General features: G+C 39.4%; 1 protein-coding gene across 3 annotated transcripts in view; it reads right to left on the bottom strand.

Annotated features, from left to right (window-relative positions):
* LOC126184521 (uncharacterized) overlaps positions 1 to 16873 on the bottom strand; it is a 245265-nt gene extending 228392 nt beyond the window's left edge. The window contains exon 1 of one of the 3 annotated variants that reach the window (XM_049926920.1): positions 16641 to 16873. In XM_049926920.1, coding sequence (XP_049782877.1) covers positions 16641 to 16783 — 143 coding nt within the window. In that variant the 5' untranslated portion in view covers positions 16784 to 16873. The remainder of the gene's footprint in view (positions 1 to 16640) is intronic. The other 2 variants (XM_049926918.1, XM_049926921.1) reach the window with 2 other exon arrangements.
* Positions 16874 to 18444: the final 1571 nt, after the last annotated feature.

Genomic DNA, 18444 nt, shown 5'->3' with positions numbered 1-18444 from the left:
GCGATAAGAAGTGCAATAGTATCGAAGGAAATTGACGGAGATCATCAATGTGAAATGATTTGGGTGAAGGTCACGGTTAAAGCAGGCTCAGACTTGGTAATTGGATGTCTCTATAGGCCCCCTGGCTCAGCAGCTGTTGTGGCTGAGCACCTGAAGGATAATTTGGAAAATATTTCGAGTAGATTTCCCCACCATGTTATACTTCTGGGTGGAGATTTTAATTTGCCAGATATAGACTGGGAGACTCAAACGTTCATAACGGGTGGCAGGGACAAAGAATCCAGTGAAATTTTTTTAAGTGCTTTATCTGAAAACTACCTTGAGCAGTTAAACAGAGAACCAACTCGTGGCAATAACATATTAGACCTTCTGGTGACAAACAGACCCGAACTATTTGAAACAGTTAACGCAGAACAGGGAATCAGCGATCATAAAGCGGTTACGGCATCGATGATTTCAGCCGTAAATAAGAATATTAAAAAGGGTAGGAAGATTTTTCTGTTTAGAAAAAGTGACAAAAAGCAGATTTCAGAGTACCTGTTGGCTCAATACAAAAGTTTTGTCTCAAGTACAGATAGTGTTGAGGATCAGTGGACAAAGTTCAAAACCGTCGTACATTATGCGTTAGATGAGTATGTGCCAAGCAAGATCGTAAGAGATGGAATAGAGCCACCGTGGTACAACAACCGAGTTAGAAAACTGCTGCGGAAGCAAAGGGAACTTCACAGCAAACATAAACATTGCCAAAGCCTTGCAGACGAACAAAAATTACGCGAAGCGAAATTTAGTGTGAGGAGGGCTATGCGAGAGGCGTTCAATGAATTCGAAAGTAAAGTTCTATGTACTGACTTGGCAGAAAATCCTAAAAAATTTTGGTCTTATGTCAAAGCGGTAGGTGGATCAAAACAAAATGTCCAGACACTCTGTGACCAAAATGGTACTGAAACAGAGGATAACAGACTAAAGGCCGAAATACTAAATGTCTTTTTCCAAAGTTGTTTCACAGAGGAAGATTGCACTGTAGTTCCTTCTCTAGATTGTCGCACAGATGACAAAATGGTAGATATCGAAATAGACGACAGAGGGATAGAGAAACAATTATAATCGCTTCGTGAAATCTTCTCGGGTGATCAGCCGAGTAAAGGCGTCGTCTTCTCGCAACGTTTCGAAGGGTTTCATACCCATCATCTTCACTTCGCTTGAAGATGATGGGTACGAAACCCTTCGAAACGTTGCGAGAAGACGACGCCTTTACTCGGCTGATCACCCGAGAAGATTTCACGAATGGAATATGCCGAGAAAGTCTCAAATCACATTTAATTATAATCGCTCATAAGAGGAAAGGCCTCTGGACCTGATGCGATACCAGTTCAATTTTACACATAGTACGCGAAGGAACTTGCCCCCCTTCTTGCAGCGGTGTACCGTAGGTCTCTAGAAGAGCGTAGCGTTCCAAAGGATTGGAAAAGGGCACAGGTCATCCCCATTTTCAAGAAGGGACGTCGAACAGATGTGCAGAACTATAGACCTATATCTCTAACGTCGATCAGTTGTAGAATTTTGGAACACGTATTGTGTTCGAGTATAATGACTTTTCTGGAGACTAGAAATCTACTCTGTAGGAATCAGCATGGGTTTCGAAAAAAACGGACATGTGAAACCCAGCTCGCGCTATTCGTCCACGAGACTCAGAGGGCCATAGACACGGGTTCACAGGTAGATGCCGTGTTTCTTGACTTCCGCAAGGCATTCGATACAGTTCCCCACAGTCGTTTAATGAACAAAGTAAGAGCATATGGACTGTCAGACCAATTGTGTGATTGGCTTGAGGAGTTCCTAGATAACAGGATGCAGTATGTCATTCTCAATGGAGAGAAGTCTTCCGAAGTAAGAGTGATTTCAGGTGTGCCGCAGGGGAGTGTCATAGGACCGTTGCTATTCACAATATGCATAAATGACCTGGTGGATGACATCGGAAGTTCACTGAGGCTTTTTGCAGATGATGCTGTGGTGTATCGAGAGGTTGTAACAATGGAAAATTGTACTGAAATGCAGGAGGATCTGCAGCGAATTGACGCATGGTGCAGGGAATGGCAATTGAATCTCAATGTAGACAAGTGTAATGTGCTGCGAATACACAGAAAGATAGATCCTTTATCATTTAGCTACAAAATAGCAGGTCAGCAACTGGAAGCAGTTAATACCATAAATTATCTGGGAGTACGCATTAGGAGTGATTTAAAATGGAATGATCATATAATGTTGATTGTCGGTAAAGCAGATGCCAGACTGAGATTCATTGGAAGAATCCTAAGGAAATGCAATCCGAAAACAAAGGAAGTAGGTTACAGTACGCTTGTTCGCCCACTGCTTGAATACTGCTCAGCAATGTGGGATCCGTACCAGATAGGGTTGGTAGAAGATATAGAGAAGATCCAACGGAGAGCAGCGCGCTTCGTTACAGGATCATTTAGTAATCGCGAAAGCGTTACGGAGATGATAGATAAACTCCAGTGGAAGACTCTGCAGGAGAGACACTCAGTAGCTCGGTATGGGCTTTTGTTAAAGTTTCGAGAACATACCTTCACCGAAGAGTCAAGCAGTATATTGCTCCCTCCTACGTATATCTCGCGAAGAGACCATGAGGATAAAATCAGAGAGATTAGAGCCCACACAGAGGCATACAGACAATCGTTCTTTCCACGGACAATACGAGACTGGAATAGAAGGGAGAACCGATAGAGGTACTCAAGGTACCCTCCGCCACACACTGTCAGGTGGCTTGCGGAGTATGGATGTAGATGTTAATACTAGGCAGAAATCCAATCTGCATGTGGAATGCACTTCCTTGACTCTTGTGCAGAAAGGAGTGCAGTATTCTGCTGCATCCATTTTCAATAAGCTACCACAAGAACTCAAAAATCTTAGCAGTACCCCAAACACTTTTAAGTCCAAACTGAAGAGTTTCCTCATGGCTCACTCCTTCTATTCTGTCGAGGAGCTCCTGGAAGAGCTAAAAAATTAAGCAAATTCCAGTGTTACATTGTTGATTTTCTTTATTTAAATTTACGACTTGTCACCTGAATATGTTTTTTTTTTATATTTCATTTTATCTGTTTCTAATATCGTGTTATAATTTCATGTATTGACTCGTTCCATGACCATGGAGACTTCTCCTTAATTTGGTCCCACGGAACAATAAATAAATAAATAAATAAATACTAGTAAAAATGGCAGCATTAAGTCTTTGTTGAACATGATCCCAAACATGGACTTTCCAGAACAGTTTACTATCTATCTGACCTAGAACTGTCACTGTTCAGTCTCAGTCTCACTAATCATACGCCCATTCTGTGTAATAAAAACACCAGGTTTTGTTGAGTTATGCGTTAGAGACCGTAAAAACTGAGTCTTATTGTGATTTAGTGTTAATTTATTTTCTACGAGCCATGAATTTATGTCTTCGACTGCACTATTTGAAACAGTGCAGACATCGCACACAACATCCTTTACTACCAACCTTGGGTCATTAGCACACACAAACATTTTGGAATCATCTGTAACACTAGAAGACATATCATTTTTATAAATAAGGAGCAGGTGTGTCCCAGCACTGATCCTTGGGGCACCCCACATGGAACTGTGACCACTCAGACCCCACACTATAGCAATTTCTCATTACTGTGGAGAACAACCTTTTGTGTCTGTTCCGAAGAGTAAGAGGTGAACCTATTGTGAGCTACTCCCCATACTCCATAATGGTCCAACTCCTGCAGCATTATTTTCTGATCAGCACAATCAAACACCTTAGTTAAATCAAGAGAGATGCCCAGTGTTCAAAACCTTTTGTTTAATCCATCCAGTACCTCAAGCAGCAAAGAGAACATAGTATTTTCAGTTGTTGAACCACTTCTAAAACCAAACTGTACACCTGACAGCAAATTACATGAAAAGAAATGATCAATCATCCTTACATACACAGCCATTTCAATAATTTCAGCAAACACTTATGGCATAGAAACATGCCTAAAATTATTTAAATTATTCCTTTCTCCCCTTTTATAAAGCGGCTTTACTACTGAGTACTTCAATGCAGCACAGTACTTTAGTATTGTGCTAGACACCCCATCACATCCATAAGAGTCCTTAGTCTTCGGCGATTTAATTATTGACTCATTCTCCCCTTGTCAGTATCACAGAGGAGCATTTCAGGTATCAGTCTCGAAACGGCATTTCCAAGAGTGTCATATGATTCCCTGTAGAAACTAGGTTTTTATTTAATTCACCAGCTACGTCCAGAAAGTGATTGTTTAATAGATACTATGAATGTATCTGACTTTTCAGTAACAAACATTTTTCCTATGTACTGACGTTATATCCTCAGCCTTGCGCTGCTGACCAGACAATTCCTTCACAACTGACCATATGGTTTTAATTTTATCCTGTGAATTAGCTTTTCTATTTGCATATCACATACTCTTTTCCTTCCTTACAACATTTTTGAACAGCTTGCAGTACTGATTGTAATGGGCTACTGTAGCTAGATTGTAATTATTTCTAACATTTTGATATAATTCCCACTTTTTTCTGCATGATATCCTTATCTCACTAGTCAGCCACCCAAGCTGCCTTTTACTGCTAGTACCCTGTTTAGAACATTCTAATGGAAAGCAACTTTCAAAGAGCATGAGAAATGTGTTAAGGAAAGCATTATATTTGTAATCTATGTTATCAGCACTATAACCATCCTGCCACTCTCATTCCTAACGAGGTTTAAAAGACTCTGTTGCTGTTGGATTAGCTTTTCTATGTAGTTTGTAATTACACATAACATTTGTTTGAGTACAAAAACCTTTCAGTGTTAGAATTTGTGCCTCATGGTCTGAAAGGCCATTCACTCTTTTACAGATTTCAGGTTGAAGTGTAGTTTCCCCCTCCCCCCTCAGGTACACTGACAAGTGTATGTACTCGTACTTGAATCTGTGGTCTCAGTTTGCGTAGACACATCACATTTGGCAAGTACCTTCTTAAGGGCTGAACCAAAAGAAGTAGCAAACACCAGAAATTGCATATCTTCAAAACCTTTTTTAGCTTCACCAAAGGATATGCATCTGAAAACTTCCACCATCAGTATTTCTATTTCCTCATTATAAACCTATAAAATTTCCATACGTAGCTCTGCCGTTACATGTCATACTGGTATGTCTGAATCTTTGACACCTGAAGCATCACAGTGGGTTACGAACAAATGGTCGAACCTTAATACGGATATAACCTGCAAAAATATTTTCAGGTAATTCTGGAGTGCTGATCATTCGAATAAACAATCCAGTTTTCTTTCCAATGTGCCACAGACACTCCTCATATAGTACTACACTTGTGACACCCACAGTTTTTATTCTTCACTTAAATCCTCAGGGCCCATCTCCATTATACTGGAGCAGAAATCCACATCTTTACAGAAGTTATAGGTGTTGTGCAACTAACTCACAATAGGGTAGTCTCCTAAGGCCTTGCATCCCAAGAGCTTAGATACATGGTTTGACATGGGAGTTTGAACTAGAACTGTAACATTATGAAGTCTTTTAAAGACTTTTTAAGGATCCAGCAATATTCTCCAATGCCTTGTGAATACAGAGAGGGGAGACCTTTTCAAAGGTTCCCTCTGCTCTCTGAGTAACAATGAAAGTTTTGTGCAAACTAATGCCCCATTATTTTAATCATGAGACTATTTTTCAGGCAAACTGACCAAACAAGCTCTCTTTGTTAGGTGGGTGTAGGTACTACTTGACGATACACCTGTCTCATCAGGAGGAGATTTGAATTTAGGTTGTTCCATAGGGACACTCGAGCTGCTAGGGAGACAAATGACAACCCAGACAGAGTCCCGTCTGCATGAGCAAGTCTTACACAACTAGGAGGCGGTAGGTGCCACAGAAGTTGCCTACTAGAGACTGTGGTTTCGAGAACCCATTGTAACTGACAACTTTGGAAATATACTACAATTCCCTATGTAGGGCCCACAACAAGATTAGACCCACTACAGCATGAACACAGGCATTTAGGCAATCATTCTTTCCATACATTATATATGAACAGAACGGGAAGAAATCTAAATATGTGTTGCAATGGGAGGTATTTTCTATCATGGTTTGCAGAGTATGGATGTAGACGTAGAGCAGATACACTAGTAACATTTTTTGAAGAGAAGAAAATTTCGTCTGTGGTCCATTGACACTGTAGTCACAGCATACAACCTTTTTTTTTTTAATTTTGTGAAATACACATTTTAAATTTTCTGAACTTCTGAAGCAAGTCACTCATCTTTGCACAGCTTTGAAACCTTATCAAGATCTGACTAACAGTATTGTGCAGCATTTTCTTAGGTAGAACTTCATTAAAGATAACTGCAGCATCTGCAAGAAGGCTGCAGTTACTATTAATTTTGTTTCCAGGTCTTTAAAATATAATATGAACAGTAAGGGTCCCAACAGAATTATGCTGCATCCTCCATATGATGAAACTCAATAAACTCACAAATCTCATTTGGTAAATGGTTTTGTCTGTTCTTTTGTTAATAAGCATTTTCGTGGTAGAGAGTCAAATGCTTTTTGAATGTCAAGAAATACTGCATCTACCTGACTGCCTTCATTAATGGCTTTTAGCATGTAACATGAAAAAAGTGCTGGTTGGATTTCACATGACAAATTTTCAGAATCAACACCTAGTTTTGCATGGACGTGGTCATTCTTTTTGAGATACCTCATTATATTTCTGTTTGGAATATGTTCTCAGATTCCACAAGAGATGAATGTCAGAGATATTTGATTGGAGTTTAGAGGATCACTTCTGCTTCATTTCTTGTAGACGGGTGTGACCAGTACTTTCTTACAATCACTAGGCATAGTTAAAAGAGGGGTCAACTCAGCTGCAATATCTGTATACATTTTAACAGATTTTGTCAGGCCCAAGAAAGTCTGCTCGGTTCTAAAAAGATGCTTCTCTTTTTTGCAGTGGTGTGAGAATTAAATTAGAGTAGTATTGGATTTTCCTTTGTAAAGGAGCATTTGAATACCGAGTTCAGCATTTATATTTTTGCTTTGCTACCCTCCACTTCAACTCCTATCCCATCCATAAGTGTCTTGACACAAATTTGGCTGCCACAACAGCCTTCACACATTACTAACTTTGTATTTTGCGAGTGAACATTCAATAAGATACAGCTATGGTAGTCATTACAAGCTTTACACACTGCTCTTCTGAAAGCCAGAAGTGTTTCATTTACCATCTGTCTACAGTCCTACGTTTTGTTTTAAACCTATTGCGAAGTAGTTACTGTTTCTTCATAAATTTCTTTACAGGGAGTGTATATCACGGAGGATCCATCTCATGAATAGGTACATACCTATCTAGTGCTTTGTCAACAACTCTTCTGAATTTCCTATTCCTCTTCAGTTCCTCTACATGCTTTTGCCTAGAGAGAAATATTTGGAGTTCCTTTTTGAGATATGGTAGAACTATCTCTGTGTCTAGTTTACCTAACATATACTTTGCTACAAGTGTCCCACGGCCATTGTCACCGATATGTCACTGATACTAGTTCCAATGTCAACATCCTCAAAGTGGGCAAGGACTATATCCATTACACCCAGTATATTACCATCATGAGTGGGCTTCCGAACTTTGTCATAAGTAGTTTTGACAGAAAACATTTAATATTGTTTTGTCACACATACCATTTACAAAACAGTAATTATCCAAATTTATTGTCGGATGAGTGAAGTCTCCCCAAAGTTGACTATGAGCAGGGAACATATGTACTAGTGAGCAGAGATAACAGTCAAGTTTCTTGTCACATCTAGAGGCAAGTCTGGTATTCAACAGAATGACCCAATTGAAGACGTGAGGGAAAAATGGGCTAACCCTCAAATGAAGCTTAGAGGTAAGTGTTGCCATCTATAAAAACTGACATTGGCCTCATCCCTAAATATCACTTAGGGGTGAAACCAATGTCAATATCATAATTTTAATTTCATAGTTTCCGTACCCAGCAACAGATGGCAACACATATCTCTCAGCTTTTACATTTGAGGGTTAGCCTGATTTCCTGTGCATGTATTCAATTATACATTTATGCCCATCCTTAATGCTTGGTCTTGCTCAAGCAATATCACATGCAATTTTATTTTACATCTCTGTAGACACTTGAAGCCACCTGGGTAGCTGCCACTGATGTGCAGCAGTGCAACTCTGAGCCATTTATGGGGACTCTACATTTCTCATTAATATGGCTTATATTTACGCCATTGCATTCCAGTCTGCCAAAGAACCTTAGGAGTCTCCAGTTCTAACCCTCTACACAACTCAGAACCAGGTTCCACAATAAGCTTGAGTTTCATTCATATTCTGTGAGTAAGGTGGATCTGTTCAACCTTCTCTGCCAGTCACTGGAATGATCAAAGTATGAACTCTGATCCCAGACAGCAGGCATTGTTCCCTCCAATGTGTGCCACAACCTGCAACTGGCTGCACCGTGCTCCCTCAGTGTCTGCCAACACAACCTGTTCGACATGTTAAATGAGTCCCTCAGGCACACACAATAAGTGCATAAGGTGAGCCTTCATACTCCTTGGTACCATCTCACTAGTGGGTACCATTATACACTGTATATTCGACTTGCAGGTGATTAACAGACCCCTAACCTTAAGTGCCTGATAACACCCAGCAACTTCCAATAGGTGAGATGTGTGTCACTGGCTCAGTTCAAGTTTCAGTGGGAGACAGCACCTCAAATTTGTCTTGTTTTGGGGGTGGGTGTAGTATCCTGAGTTCTCCCTGGCCTCTGTCTTCACTTTTCTAGACCTACCATCGACATTCCACTCAAGAGTCAAGTTGACAAGTGGTGATAGGTCATGTACTTCTTGCAGAATAGGTAGTATCTGTGGGAGATGATAGTATCTGAAGTATCTTTGACATCTATAGTATGTGTCCTAGCAGTCCAACACATCCATTCACAGCACCTTTCAATCACATAACAGCAGCCACGACAATTTCCAAGTGTTTACCAATAGTAACCAACTCACCCATGCCTGAAAACAATGGAGATGCAATGCGGCAGGTGAACATTTTACTGAATATAAACATTTATCTTCACACTATGGTTCCTGATTCTCTCTTAATTTCTGGATCTGTAACGGTACAAGGATTAGATATTCCCTTTAAGAATTGAAGTTGACACCAACAAGTTAGTTTTTGTTATAGCAAGAGAACCTAGGATAAAATTTACTGATTCTTTGAAACTACTTAGAATGTTGAATTTTGAAATTTTGTTTTGTCACTAATAAATTTGTGTAACAAATTATAAAATAGTGGAAATTTACAAGTGCAGACAATATACATTGCTCATGGAAGGGTAACTATATTGAGCACAATATGACAGTCATAACATGTACAGAACACACTATTAAAACACAGCAGTCTCCTCTACCAGAGCTATGTTATCATTGCAGTTGTAAGGTTTCAATCATTTCCTTAGAACAAAATGGGAAACAAGCGTAAAAAGGTGGCAATACTACAATAATAATGTAGGTATTTGCATTGCAATTATGATAACATGTTTCTCCAAACTAGATATTGCTGCCAAAATTTGTAGCACACACAACTTCAGCTCTTAAACATCATTTTACTAAGAAATATTTTATGCTTGGCACTGATTTCACCACTTATAACTCCAGTCTAATTTCACCTTTTTTTACCCACACCTTGTTTATAAAATCAAAGTTTGCTACAGTATTAATGTTGTAACTCAAAATACTGTGAAGTTGAAGAATAATAGAACAGCCCCCAATCTTTTTCATTTTCTTGGCCATAACGATCCCATATCATGGTCCTGCTTTAATACATATATATTCTTATCATAGCTGCAACACCTTAAGAAGTGTTGCCCCATACCCATTTCTGACAATGAATCAACAGTTTGAAGTCCCTTTCTCTCATTTACTTCCTACAACAGGCACCTTCTCCAACACTGACCAAATATTTCCAGCATTTGTGCAAAAGCAGTGAACACAGGCAATCATAATAATCAGTTGGGAGGTACAAATATCTGACCAAATATATACCTGAAGTGTATAATTTTGCATAAACATCCAAGAATGGAAACATTTTCTGCCAAAAGAAATGGAGGTTTGTACCCAGTGGCAGGGGCTATGCTGCACGGGCAACTGCACCATGCTAGCAGTTTGGAGATTTTCTCATGTGTGTGGTTGAGGTGGCTGCAGAAGTTGCCTTCCTGGAAGCCAGTCATTGTATTGTATTAAATAAACCATTGCTTTTTGCATCAAACCAGTCTTCAAACTGAAGATGATAACTACAACACTAGCAGCAGCAGCAACAACAACCTTACGTACTGTAATACACGTTGTGGAATAATAATTGCTGCCAGCTGTGAGTAATAGCAGTTATTATTCTACACCATAGACATGAACAGTAATTGTAGGATGTGAGGTCCGCCAGTTATGCACAACATCGTTTCTTCAAGTACTCAAACGTGTTTCTGCACCACTATACCATCATCAGTGGGTTTCCATTTTATTTAATCTGTAATGTGAAACTTTTTTTTTTCTAAATGATTACAAAGTTATGTGAATATTTAGTTCAAAAAATAGTTTGTTTCTTTGTGTTAATTCCTTTACAGTTGCTGTGCATGATTTTTCAGGACCACTGGTCACCGGCAACCAAACGATGTTGATGAGAAATTTTGTTGGGAGTTAACCTATCATCTAAACGTATTTCGTGCCTATATTCATTTTTACTTACGAAAACGTTTTGATATCGTCGGCTGTGGTTTACCTATATAGGTCAAGGGAAGTGTCCAATTCCTGTAGATTTTGTAATTTTTTTTGTTCATCATTTTGTGTGTTTTGGGATTGTGTTGTGTTTTTTTTATTGTTATATTTAGCTTGTCCCCAACCTAAAATCCCCCAATCTCCCACCGTTGTCCTGTTAGTTCAATCGTATTTTTGGAGAGAGATGTTATTGTCTTATTTATACGTATTTTCGTGTTTGTTGATGTGTGTATTAGATATGCATAGAATAGCCATTTCCGCTATATTGATGACATTGTGGGTCAAAGCAGACGGGTGGAATTGGACACTTCTGCAATCCCACTGAAAGACATGTGAATCTCACTACTGTTCTCTATAACTTAAGTTCCATTATCTCCTGCATTATATCTGTGGGGAGGGTGCTGTTATATTTCTGCAACACAGGTTTGTTGAATCCACTTAAAAACTCTAGTATTATCAGAATTTCCTTTCATCTTAATGTCCTTATGCAAAAATTCTTTACCAGTCAGTAGATCATAGTTCTTGGTGCCATCCACCTTAGCCCATAAGCAATGCTTATGTCACACACTAATTCATGCACACGCATATCCTGTGGGATGTCCATAAAATAAACCAATTTATGCCAGAATTCCTTAATCAGACACAGCTTTGGTGTTAGCTCCTTCCTAATATGTCCCTTGAATCAGTTCTTCAGATGACAGTATATCAATAAACACAAGGTGTGTCTGTATGCAAAATGGATGAGGATAATAGCAAGTTGCAAATGAAAGTCTAGGATGAATTTTATCAATTTTGTTATGGTGTTCAATACTGTTAAGACACATTTTGGCAGTCAGAACATTATGAACTCAAAGCTTTTCCCAACAAAGATTACTGAATCTCACATCTGGGTAAAATGGTTATCTTTTACGTGGCCACCTTGCACTGAGCTACTTGAACAACATTCCAAAAAATTTGTTACAAAGTACATATGCCAACACTCATACATCTCTTTCATGTAATGTGCATAAAAAGGAAAATTCACATTATCAAACTATAAATTATGGGAAACAGTTGCTAGTCAGTAATCACCTTCTTGAGGCAATACATCAGTACTGCTGATAGATATGAAAGATACTTAGAAGAAATAAATTTCCTGCACTGGGTCATTCATTTTCATTTCATTTTTTACTACATTTCATCTGCTTTCATGCAAAATGTTTAACCCATTAAGTATATATCCTTGACAGCGGTAGCTACGATATTTTTTCAGCATGAACAGCAGCACACACTAACCACTCAAAAGTAATATCCTAGGGATTATCTTTCGCACTTTCATATGTATGCATTTAAACAGTTTAGTAACTTTTTATTAATAATAAAGTGCATCTCTTTTAGGATGTGTGGAAGGTAAAGTGGCAAATCAGTTGTTCTGCAAATGTTATGTATCTTTGTTGCTCTGACACACTCCACAACCTGAATGATCTCCTCACTATGGCTGTGTGGAATGATCATCGTATCCAACCTGTCCTGTATGGCCAGTTGTAATTGCTAAGCAGGCAATTCTCATGATGTCTAAGCCCCAGTCCTTCATTCTACAAGGAATCTTAGGTGTTTAGATCCTGGAAGTGCTTCAGCTGTGTAAACAGTTGTCTTTGCTGACTAAAAGTACATATAAAACAGTTCATTATATCACTGCTGTATGAAACAACAAAATAAAAATAACCGGTTTCACCAGAGGTATCACACACTATTTTCTGTAAGTGTAACCTCTCTATGTAAGTCACAAAATGTGCTAGTTTATAATGCCACAAAGGAATTTTAAGTAATTAAAATATACATACCGAACTGCATAAGTGATCTAATTGACGAAAGGTTGACCTATTAATACATCTCATTGACGAAAGATTGACCTATTAATACATTTATTACATATCAAAAGTGTAAACTGTGTATTATAGAAGCCATGTTAAGCCCACCAGTTTTATGTGATTTTTCATATAATTTTAATTGAGGTGACTGAGTTCTCAACAGGACACTGTAACAACTACACAAGAAAACACACTTTTACATGTGTTTCAGAAACACTATTGAATATGATCCAGGTCTTAATTTCCAATCCAGTTTTCTAATATTACAATGAAAGAGTCTACAACCACCAAAGAAATTAAACTATTATTATAAACAATGATCAAACAAACACTGACAAAAACAAAATCAAAATTTGAATTCACAGATGAAATTTTGGAACCAACCTCAGTTAAAACAGGAGTAAGACAAGGAGACGGGACACCACCACCATTATTCAACAGTTTTATACAAAGTAATGAAAGAATTGGAAACAGAACTAAGAAAACAAAACTTTTGGAAGGCAACTGAACAAAGAAGAGGTCACGGAAAACAATGTTTCATATTTAGCGTTTGCAGATGACTTAGCAATTCTAATCAACAGTGAACAAAAAGAAGTAAAACAAATTGAGACTCTCAAAGGATGCGCAGAGGAGACTGGCCTGCAAAGCTCCTCTGAGAAGACTGAATTCATGTGTTCCAAGTTGGATATTCTGAAAATTAAAACAAATTATGATGAAATCAATTATCAAACACTAGGTACCTCAATGAAACTACTGAACCAACATAAGTTGAAAAAATAGCACAAAAAAAACAGACTGCAGAAAATCAAAGTGTCCAGATTTGTTCCAAATTTGTATAACAAAAAATGCCTGTCAATAGGCACTACAATCAGACACTACAACAGAGTAACCAAACCAACAGTCACATATGAAAGTGAAACACTCTCATTTAATGGAAAATTAGATTTACAAGAAATTAAGAAGAAGAGAGATAGATTAGAAAAATTCTGGAACCATGATACACACAAGATGGACTGCAAATCATTGAGACAACAGAAAAAAAGTGTCGAACATCAAAATTGATGAATGAAATTCTATGAACACCTAGACAGATTACCTGGAAACATACTAAGTAAACGTCAACTGGACTATGTGACATCACTTACAGCATCAATACCCTGGATAACTGAAGTTAAGAAGGATTTGGTGAAAGTAAAAATTGATGTAACAAACACATCAGTCAGAAGCAAAACTGATAAGTGGAAGCTTATTCCAGAGATAGAACCAAAGTTATGCAGACCAAAGTGGATTGAAAAAAGAAAGAAGGTCTTTGGAGAGAACATGAAGAAATATTGGAAAAATAAGAAGAATGGCAGTTGCCTGTTTATTGTTCTCCAATGGGAACATTTGCTGATAATAATAATAACCACTGATTAAAAGTTACAAGGGGGCCGACACCTAAAATTTTCTGAATGACAACTACCTGTCACACTGGCTGTCATTTGTTGAATTACAATATTTTCATTTTGGATTCTCCTCAACAACACATTCAGCTGTAAAGCCACTTTCAAGTGAGTTCTGGTGTGTGAGCAAGTGGCAGCAATGTGAATTTTATTTTTTTTTATTTATTTATCTCTTGTTCCGGTGATCCATGTTGTGACAGTATCACAGGATATGGAACGTGTCAATTTTACAAGCTTTTGGCCAGAATTTATGGTAATACATAAAACAAAACAAAAACAGTAAACAGTAACTTAGGTCCCACTACAAAAAAAATACATTTTAGATATAGATAGAGATTACAAAACAAAAAACAGTGAACAGTAACTTAGGTCCCACTACAAAAATACATTTTAGAGAGAGTAAAGATTACACAATAATAAGTGTTACAAAGAAATAAATATTGAAAAATATATGTTTACCATAAAAATATTCGGTATTACAAATACAAATTTGGGCATACATTTGCAATTTACAATACACCCCTGCCTCTCACTTCTCTATACTGTATAAGGATGATGTGTAATGCCAAGCATAGGTGCCACCCCTGCTGCTTGACAGTTTTACAGTTCAGAGCAAACTTTCTTATATTGTGAGGGATTCAGCATCAGAACTCTGATACAGCAATATTTGAAGGTGTCATACAGCATCCTTTCTAGATTAACACCTGCCTTATTGAAGGTATATCCTATGCTTCAAATATATTTATAGCAGTAGGCATGTATTTAAACATGTTATAACATTATTTGCAAGGTAACAAACTGTCTTGAAAGATGAAGGAAGGTTTGACATTAATGTCTTGTTCACAACAATTATTGATGACCAAATATATGGTTTACCATAGGAAGACTCATTATCATAAATGCGAAGAAAATTTCACCAAGTACGAGAATGAAAGACCAGAAAATTTGGGCAAACTGCCAGATCTTAGTATCCTGTTGCTACATTGGTATAGTTTTTCAGCCCTTTCTTCTCAACTGTCGATTGTAAACTAGTGAATATACACTGGGCGCCTCTGTAAGTGCAGAAAATGGGAATATTTGGCTTTACGTATGAGTGTTTCTTGTGTTTGATGCTGTCTGCCTGTTTCAGATATGTCAGAGTAATTAGGAATATGCACACATCAGCCCTTGCTGATGGTGAAAAGATAAGTAATGTACTATAAGTGAAATGGAAGTGGTATGAATATCTATCTGCCTATATCATCTAACACAAAAATCAGGAAACAAGTGTAGAAGCTACACTTTTCTAGCAGTTTTTCAGGGTTCTCAGTTAACAAATTGGATAATCCTCGTGGATAGTGCCATGACGCAACTAGAAGTTTGCTCCAGCCCTTAAGGTGAATGTAATACTAAATCTCACAATCGGATGCAATTACTATTACAATATGAATTTCCTACCCACTGCAACAGATGGGTCACCTTAATACACAGTTAATGTATGTCTACAATAAAGAGGATTTTTTTCCCAAATACCTCCCTCTTGATTTCTTAAGCTGAACCAAAATTTTATATTTTATTAACCTACTCATAACTACTACAGACTGCAGTGTTTTCCTGCATACATTTGTGTGCCTCGCTAAATGCATTTCTGGATTTGCAACTGTCCACAGTTTCTCAGCCTATAGTGTGAATATTTTCGAGTCTTTTTCCCACTACATTAGAGGTATGTGGTGAATATGAACCTAATGTAAATAAACCCCTGCATACATTCCACACATATTTGCTATGATCACTTTTGATTAGCGGAAATCAGGTACTGTCACTCCATTTCTTCCGTTTTATTATTTCCCCCATAAGCCCATTTCAATGTCATAACAGGATACATTGTGTGTGTGTGTGTGTGTGTGTGTGTGTGTGTGCGCGCGTGTAGTACCACATGTGGTGGCGGTGGCTGTTGCTCTGTTGATTAATGCTGTTTTTGATAAAATTAATTGTGAAGTCAATAACGACAGCACGCGCACAAATGAGGTCCCGTGATTTTACACGTCACATCGCAGCTAGCAGACTGAATTAACGCTGAGATTGAATGTTTTTGTTGGGAAATGGATGAAGATGGAAATGGGGCAAGTCACATACTAAGGCCGACACGACTTACACGGTCTTTCCCCATTTGCCTTATGTATGTGACAAACTGCACAAATTCTTTACTTTTCGCTGAAGTAACAACACTGTCCAATGTAAATATTGGGTCAGTTTGCTCTTTAACTACGCAAGATGTCTCTAAATCTATCGTCAGTAAACACTAATTTCTATACACATATTATACGAAAAATTTGGAAAGCAAATATCCGATGACATATTACAAGGAAATGAAATTAGAAAACGCATACACTATTTCCAGTCATACGTATTCGCTAGTGACGGGCCTAAATACATATTGAGTATAAAATTATTTCATCTGGCACTGGAGTGACAGACTCAGCAGCACGAAAGGCAATATTAGCAACAGCAGACAGTCATACCTGCACGCTGTAGGTATTTTATTCCCTGCAACACGGAGTTTCAAAAGCTCCTTCTTCTGCAGCCGCCCTACAAAAATTTCATCCTCGCTTTCATCACCTTCCATTACTACATCACTTTTTCCTGAAATCACACTACGCGCCATTACCGTTTCAAATTCAAACTTCGCACGGCAAAGAAGTCGTGATAGTCGACACTAGTCATCTCTACCTGGTCGATACGGTGTCAAGATGTCAAAACAATGGTCTGCTACACGTAACGATCTGTCTGAATAAATGTCTGCGCTTCCCACACCCGCAGCGACAGATCTCTGCGAGTGGACAGACGATTTGCGCAGGTATGTGATGTGAGCAAACCTGGGAGTTGGAGTGGCAGTTTTGAGCGAAATTGCACGAATCTATGCGTTCAGATCACACACATCTGCGCAGACAATTTGGAGCGTATGGACAGTAGGTAGTCGCAAATCTGGCACGCAGAACGTGTTTGAGTCAGCTGTTTGTTCAGTGCAGTGTTTCTCGTCCGTGTGTGTATAGTGAAGTTTAAAGTGGAAGATTCATGTCAGTGTTCTTGAGAGGTCATTGCCGAATTTATCGAAAAGTGTAGGAGTCATAGATGTTCGTGGAAATTAAGAGCAGGGAAAACAGCGATAGAGATAAGAAGGCAGCTGTTCAATTCTTTAATAGAGAAATTACAAGACGTTGACCCTACAGCGAACTGGGAAACGCCAGTGAAATAAATAAATCCATTGCGGGCTGTTTACTACACCCAGTGTGGCTTTCGACCTTCCTTCTCAGCTGATGACCAACTCCTCCGCCTCACTCATCTCCTCTCCCTCCAGCTTAACTCCCGTCGCTCCGCCATTTTTGTCTCCCTTGACCTCGAAAACGCCTATGACTGTGTCTGGCATCCCGGTCTCCTGTTTAAACTCCAAACCTACGCCCTTCCTATCAACTACATCCGTCTGGTGGCCTCCTTCCTCTCCCACCGCCCCTCCTATGTTACCATCCATAATACCAATTCCCACACCTTCTACCCCTCTGCAGGTGTGCTCCAGGGCCCTGTCCTCTCCCCTCTCCTCTACCTCCTGTACATGGTAGATATGCCCCAACCCCCCCCCCTCCTGTACACCTCTTGCAATATGCTGATGACACCTCATTCCTTGCCCTCGCTCCTACCCTCCACCGGTCCCAACGCCTTCTCCAGCATCACCTTGACCTTTTTGCTGCATGGTGTAACCAGTGGCTCCTGAAACTCAACCCTTCCAAGACCCAGGCCATCATCGTAGGTCGTACCACTCGCTCCTTCCGGCTCCTGGATTTCTCCCTTACTGTCTGCGCCTGTCCTGTCCGCCTTACCCCCACCCTCACCTACCTTGGCCTCACCATTGACCGTCACCTCACCTGGATCCCTCATCTCCGCTCAATCCAAAGCCCACAACCGCCTCCGACTCCTCAAACTCCTCTCTGGCTGGACATGGAGGTTGCACCCCTCTACCATCCTCCACACCTACAAATCCTTAATCCGTCCCATCCTATGTTATGCCAATCCTGCCTGGATATCTGCCCCCCGCCCCCAAATTCTATAAGTCCCTCCAGATCCTTGAGCGTCATGCACCCCGCCTCGCCTTCCGTATACGCTTCCCGTCCCCCACGTGGATCCTCTATGATCTCATTCCTTTCCCCCATCTGCTCCTATTCCTCGAACATATCCGCATCCTCTACACCTCCCGCCGTCTTGAACCCCCCCCTCCCTGGTTGCTCCTCTCCTCTCCCATCCCCGCCCCCTGCCACGTCTTCACCATTGTGT

This window comes from Schistocerca cancellata, chromosome 4 (genome assembly GCF_023864275.1).
Source record: "Schistocerca cancellata isolate TAMUIC-IGC-003103 chromosome 4, iqSchCanc2.1, whole genome shotgun sequence".
In the NCBI taxonomy this organism is placed as follows: domain Eukaryota; kingdom Metazoa; phylum Arthropoda; class Insecta; order Orthoptera; family Acrididae; genus Schistocerca; species Schistocerca cancellata.
Note: the sequence above shows the minus strand (reverse complement) of the source record. Positions and strands in the feature narration are given on the sequence as shown.